The 6295-nt window shown below is 37.1% G+C and overlaps 1 protein-coding gene across 1 annotated transcript; it reads right to left on the bottom strand.

The window, feature by feature from the left end:
* Positions 1–207: 207 nt before the first annotated feature.
* LOC112587065 (olfactory receptor 5H8-like) lies at positions 208–1195 on the bottom strand. The gene has a single exon (XM_025294142.2). It carries the CDS (start codon positions 1172–1174, stop codon positions 245–247), a length of 930 nt encoding a protein of 309 aa, XP_025149927.1. The 5' UTR covers positions 1175–1195; the 3' UTR covers positions 208–244.
* Between the last annotated feature and the right edge of the window lie 5100 nt (positions 1196–6295).

The following is a 6295-nucleotide window of genomic DNA, read 5'->3' as shown; positions in this document are numbered from 1 at the left end:
TTGGAGTGGGTTGCTATTTACTCCTCCAGGGGATCTTCCTGACCCAAGGATAGAACCCACATCTCCTGTGTCTCCTGTATTGGTAGTCAGATTCTTTACCACTGAGCTGCCTGGGAATAAGTCAATAAAAGAATAGTACAACTGTAAATGCAAAAACTTTTAAATAATAATCAACACATAGACACATCTAATTGTATAGTTTTATAGTGTTTTAATGAAAAGAGAATACTTATTAATATGATAGCTAAACATTTCTCTTTAACATTTTTGTCAGTGAGTCTATGACTTTCTTATTTCTCAGGCTGTAAATTATTGGATTTAAGAAAGGAATTATGACAGTATAAAACAGAGAGTCCATCATATTCTGATCATTTTCTTGTGCAGATCCAGGGAGCACATACATGAAGAGAAGAGGCCCATAGTATAAAGAGACAGACAGGAGGTGGGCTCCACAGGTGGAGACGGCCTTCCTTATTCCTTGTAGAGACTTCTTTTTTAAGATTGTAAAGAGAACAAGTGTATAAGAGACAAGAATGATGGAAATGGTGAATGCCTGTATCGATCCAGCAAAAATGAATACTATAAGAAAATTAATGGAAGGATCAGTACAGGAAATCTTAAACAATGGTATAATGTCACAAAAAAAGTGATTTACTATGATGGAATTGCAGAAGGTTAATCTGAGTAAAAAAGCATTATGAATTATGGCATGGAAGAGGCCACCTAAAAATGACAAAACTAACAGCCAGATACATAGTCTATTCGTCATGATCACTGGATAAAGTAATGGTTTGCATATGGCTACATAGCGATCAAATGCCATTGTCGCCAGCAGAAAACATTCTGTGGTTACGCAAATTGCAAAGGAAAAAAACTGTATCTTACATTCAGAAAGAGAGATCATTTTGCTCATGGCAAAGAAGTTGAGCAGCATCTTGGGGGTCACTGTGGAGGATAACCAAGTATCCACAAAGGCCAGATTCCCAAGGAATAAGTACATGGGGATGTGAAGGTGAGGGTCATTGCAGATGAGCGTGATTAGACCAAGGTTTCCCACAATGGTGATGAGGTATATCATCAAGAACAGAAGGAACAGGGGGATCTGCCACTCTGATTGATGTGTAAGTCCTGTGAGAATGAACTCTGTCAGCTCTGTTACATTTTTTGTTTCCATATCCTTGATAGATGACCTCTGAAATACAATGCAATAAATGGAAAAATAACATTTCACAAGAATTCTTAAAAGAAAATTCATTAAGAGTAACAGAACCATGCGCTAGAATGAATGCCCTTTATTTACTATTACTAAAAACATAAATGGCACCCCACTCCAGTACTCTTGCCTGGAAAATCCCATGGATGAGGAGCCTGGTAGGCTGCAGTCCATGGGGTAGCTAGGAGTCGGACACGACTGAGCGACTTCACTTTCACTTTTCCCTTTCATGCATTGGAGAAGGAAATGGCAACCCACTCCAGTGTTCTTGCCTGGAGAATCCCGGGGACGGGGGAACCTGGTGGGCTGCTGTCTCTGGGGTCGCACAGAGTCGGACACGACTGAAGCGACTTAGCAGCAGCAAAAACATAAAAAGTATTTGTAGCAGTTGCTATTTTGGAAAAATGCAATCATTTTATTTTAAAATGTAAACAGTCATGAATAGATGTAGAAGAGAAGAAAGACATTCTGAACATGAGCAAATTTATGGGAAAACTATCCTGCATTTTCAAGGTGAATATAGTGTCAAAAGTAAGTAGTCGGAAGGGCCTGGATTATAAAAGTAATCAGTGCTATGTGAAAGATCTTGAACTTTATTTTTTAAGGATAGGCATTCACTGAAAACTTTGAAACAGGGATTGGCATCATCAGTTATTTTTGAAATTAAATATTTGGTTGTAGAAAATAGACTGCAGGGTGAATGACCAGTTGTGAGAAATACTAATCAGGAATCTATGACTCTTGTCCATGATTCCCAAACCAGATTACACATCAGAATTTTCTGGGGGAGTTTTGGTACAAAAATAAATTCTGAGGTATTATCATAGAAACTGATTCAGCAGGTCATGAATACAGGTAATATGCATTTTATAAATGTCCTTCAGTGATTAAAATGCTCTTGAAATTCTTAAGTCATTCTGTGCTATGATATTGGGAGTTTTGAGGAAGACAAAGAGATCAACATTAATTATATTTAAGTCATTAGGACTTGATAGCATAATAGATATGAAGGATAGCTAGTAAAAGAGATTGTCACTTGGTAGCTGGGAATAATAATCAAAATTTGAGATTAAGAACTGAGATGTAGTGGCCCATTTTTGCAAGGAGCCATCTCTGAACATACAGGTCATATAGACTTAGTGGTATCATTCAATAAGGACTTAATAGAAATAATGACTTAGAAGTCATTGAAGTTACTGAAATATAGCATATATGACTAACCCAGTGGATGGTATTCATAATGTTAAAACAAGAAAGCATGAAAATAAAGGTGAGGAAGTTATATTAAAGAGATTGAAATGTATATACATCATTTACTAGATCTGTTTGACTTTTGTATTACAAATGTCTTGGTGGCAGACAAAAGTTGTTTACTCTAGAAGCCAAAAGTTCTAGAAACTGACTTTTCCTGGAGAGGGAAATAGATCTATGGTTAACCAGTAAAATTCATCTACACTAGATTTGAAATATGTAGAGTGGGGAGAGATGTCAAATATGAACGGAAGAGATTTGTGGTTCAAAGTCAACCAAGGGAGCAATAACAGGACCCCAGAAAATGCATCCTGCACCCACAACAGTGGCATTTTCATTGTGAGTTGTAGCACTCAAGTTCAGCAGCAATGACAGCAGCCCTTATTGAGCTAGCACTGAGATATGATTTCAGCTGTTGACTGCTTAACTTCTTACTTTATGACCCTGCCTATTTCTCCAGTGGATTTCTCCAACTTCCCTAGCATTATTTGTTAGAGCCAGTTTCCTTTCAGTTTAGTCATTTTGTCTTGAAACCAGGAGCTGTGGCTCACACAAAAGGAAAAAAAGGAAAGAGTCACAAATGGCTACAGAGCAGAGTGATGAGAGAAACAGGAGAAGATTGGAAAACTGAGACTGAAAAGTTAAAGAGAGGAAAATATGCAAGAACAAAGGAAAGTACAGTGCCTAAAGCAAAATGAATGTTCTAGTAGGATAAGGAGTGAACAGAGATTACTGAGTGTGAAAATGAAACTAATGTTACCATGTGTAAAATAGATAGCCAATGGGAATTTGCTGTATGACTCAGGGAACTCAAACTGGGGCTCTGTGACAATCTAGAGGGGTGTGATGGGGAGGGAGGTGGGATGGAGGTTCAAGAGGGAGGGGACATATGTATACCTATGGCTGATTCATGTTGATGTTTGGCAGAAACCAACACGATTCTGTAAAGCAATTATCCTTCAACTAAAAAGTAAATTTAAAAAAAGAGAGACTTCTATTGGCTTTAGTGAGAGAAGTTTCCATTTTGTGATAGACTAGGGGTTGTAGGATAATGAGAATTGAATGAAAGCAAGCGACACAGCATTGAGGAAAATGAAATAAAGATGTGAACAGATGTGGATTTTCTTTCTTGAGGAACAATGTCATGAAAGTTGTCAAAAGAAAGAGAGGTGGGAATTGAGAGGAAAGAGGATAAAGAAGTAGAAAGGCAAATTTGAGTGAAAAGGAAATAAGAAGCAGGAAGGACTTCCCTGGTGTTCCAGTGGTTACGAATCCACCTCCCAAAGCAGGGGACACGGGTTCAAGACCATGCTCCGCAACGAGAGGCCACTGCAATGACAAGCCCATGCACCACAAATAGAGAGTAGCCCCTGCGCTCCACAACCAAACAAAGCCTGTGCATAACGGTGAAGATTGAGTGTAGCCGAAAATAAGTGAATAAATAAAATAAAAAAACAATAAGTAGGAAAAGAGGACAGGACATGGATAACTAAATAAATGTATATATAATACATATTTCTTACACTAAAAACATTATGACCTAAATCCCTAAATACACTTTTAATTTGATTAATGTTTTAGTTCACCACAACATATCCTGTGGAGTCATTATAGTCAATCTAATCAGACATATCATTAAAGAGTATAAAATAGTCTTAGAGCTATTTTGCACATCCAGATTTTACTTTTAACAACAAAACATACAGATTATTTACTTCTTATTATTGTTTTCCCTTTTCAAATGCCTGTTTTGACATTTTGTAAATGAAATCAAAATTATTATGTTTAACAGTATTTTAATTTTCCTTGAAAAATAATGAATATTATAGAAATCATTCTCTTACCAGTATCTGTTAAGAAATTGTCAAGATCCTCTCAGCATTTGGTTTTCCGAGGTAGAAATAATACAGGAGCACTGGAATGACAATAACACAAAGAGCAATATTTTATACACTGATTCATTCTGGAGGTTTCATTATCCAGGCTTAGGAAAATGTTGTTTATTAAAATTTTTTTAACACAAGAATTAACCATTTGTAGGACTGCCAGAGAGGAAGGAGTGGGTAACTAATATTCCCCTGATAGTGTCCATGGAATTCCATTAGGACAAAGCTAAGCTATTCTTCTGAGCATTGAGGACTTGGGCATGTATGAGAAATCCATGTTGTTCCATAGGGCATTACAGACTCTGAAATTATAAGCAGTAGTCATTGTAGACAGCTCCAGTTCTAACTATTAAAATTGTACTTTAATGCCATACTTTCAAACACAGATGACATATTTGACATGTTTGTGTAAACTCCACCGTATCTCTAAATTTTGGTACTCTGAGAACTTTGCTCAGTATGATCTTGTCTGAGCCAATCACATATGATTTGAATGAGGTCAATGTTTTAGATTCCCCCCAAACTCCAATTGCAAGAAAGTTGACCTTTCTGTGTAGCTGGAACTCTCATTCCAGTTCTAAACCATCAGAGAGCCTGGATCATTGGAACAACACAAAATAGTAAATATGGCTTCCAAAGAAAGAGGCAGCAGGAGCAAGATGGGGTCAGGGAAGTGAGCATGTGTGGATAGCACAGAGTCTGGAGGCCAGATTATGGAGTTTGTTCTTTACCACATCTTACAGGAAAACTACTGAGGGATTTTGAACATGATAATAACAAATTCAGATTTGTGCAGTAACAGAGACAGTTGTCCATGAATGTTCATTCAGAAAAATAAAGCTTACTTGTTTGTGACATTTTGGTGTGATATCTGAAAAGAAAAAAGTACTTAACTTCCACTTTGGACCTCCTGGTTAGATAGGAGGAGAGCAAAAATGCATCATTTTGATAGACTGATTAATCACTTATCCTGCTTCCTTACATTTTTGCTGGTGAAAGCCAAAATAGAGGAGATAAGTAACATAGGAGAGAGGGGTTCCTGCAAAAGTACACAGGACGGTGGAGTGGGGAATGTAATGTGCACAGGTCGCTTCAGCACAAACAACACTTGGATAAAATTTACTGCCCTCTTCAATTTTGTGTAATTGTCTCCTAACTTATTTGGTTGCCTATCTGTGAGCACAAAGGCCTGTATTACTGCTTCCAGTATGTGTAGTCTTTTCATTTATGATCATTTTAATTTTTAATACCTCATTGTGCTTTCTTTGCTTTTCCCTAGTGACTTCATAATATTGTGCCTCTTTTTGTGTAACATTATTTGACATCTGTCTACCTTTTTTGGTGAAGTGTTTGTTCAGATAGTTTGCCCAATTTTTAATTGGGTTATTCATCTTTTTATTATGAGTTTTGGGAGTGCTTCATGTATCCCCAGTGAAAGTTTTTTTATCAGATATATAATTTGTAAATATTGTAATGTAACACACTAATCTCTTACATTGATGACATTATGCTGGTTGGTTATAGTAAGCAAGAAGTATTTATATTGGTAAGACATTTGCAAAAGACATAGAAAACAAATCTCACAAAACTCTGGGGGCCTTCTACTTTAGTGGAATGTCTAGGTATCCAGTGATATAGCACATGTTGAGATAATTCTTCTAAGTGAAGGATATTACTTCTGGCCCTTCCTGAAACTGAAAGAGAGGAACAACAGATAATATGCCTCTGTAAATTTTGGAGGCAATACTATTGTTATTTGGATGTGTTACTACAGCCCATTTACTGAAGGACGGGAAAGGCTGATAGTTTTGTTTGGGGCTCAGAATAAGAGACATGGGACATGTCTAGGCTTTTGCGCAAGCTCTTCAGTCCCTTAAGCTAAGGGTCCCCAACTTCTGGGCTGTGGACCATTACCTTCTGTCAGAGCAGAAGCAACATTAGATTA

The sequence above is a fragment of the Bubalus bubalis genome, chromosome 1 (assembly GCF_019923935.1).
Source record: "Bubalus bubalis isolate 160015118507 breed Murrah chromosome 1, NDDB_SH_1, whole genome shotgun sequence".
NCBI classification, from domain to species: Eukaryota; Metazoa; Chordata; class Mammalia; order Artiodactyla; family Bovidae; genus Bubalus; species Bubalus bubalis.
Note: the sequence above shows the minus strand (reverse complement) of the source record. Positions and strands in the feature narration are given on the sequence as shown.

Coding starts and splice junctions, on each gene's coding strand:
- LOC112587065 (XM_025294142.2), bottom strand. CDS start 1,174: ATGGAAACAAAAAATGTAACAGAGCTGACAGAGTTCATTCTCACAGGA.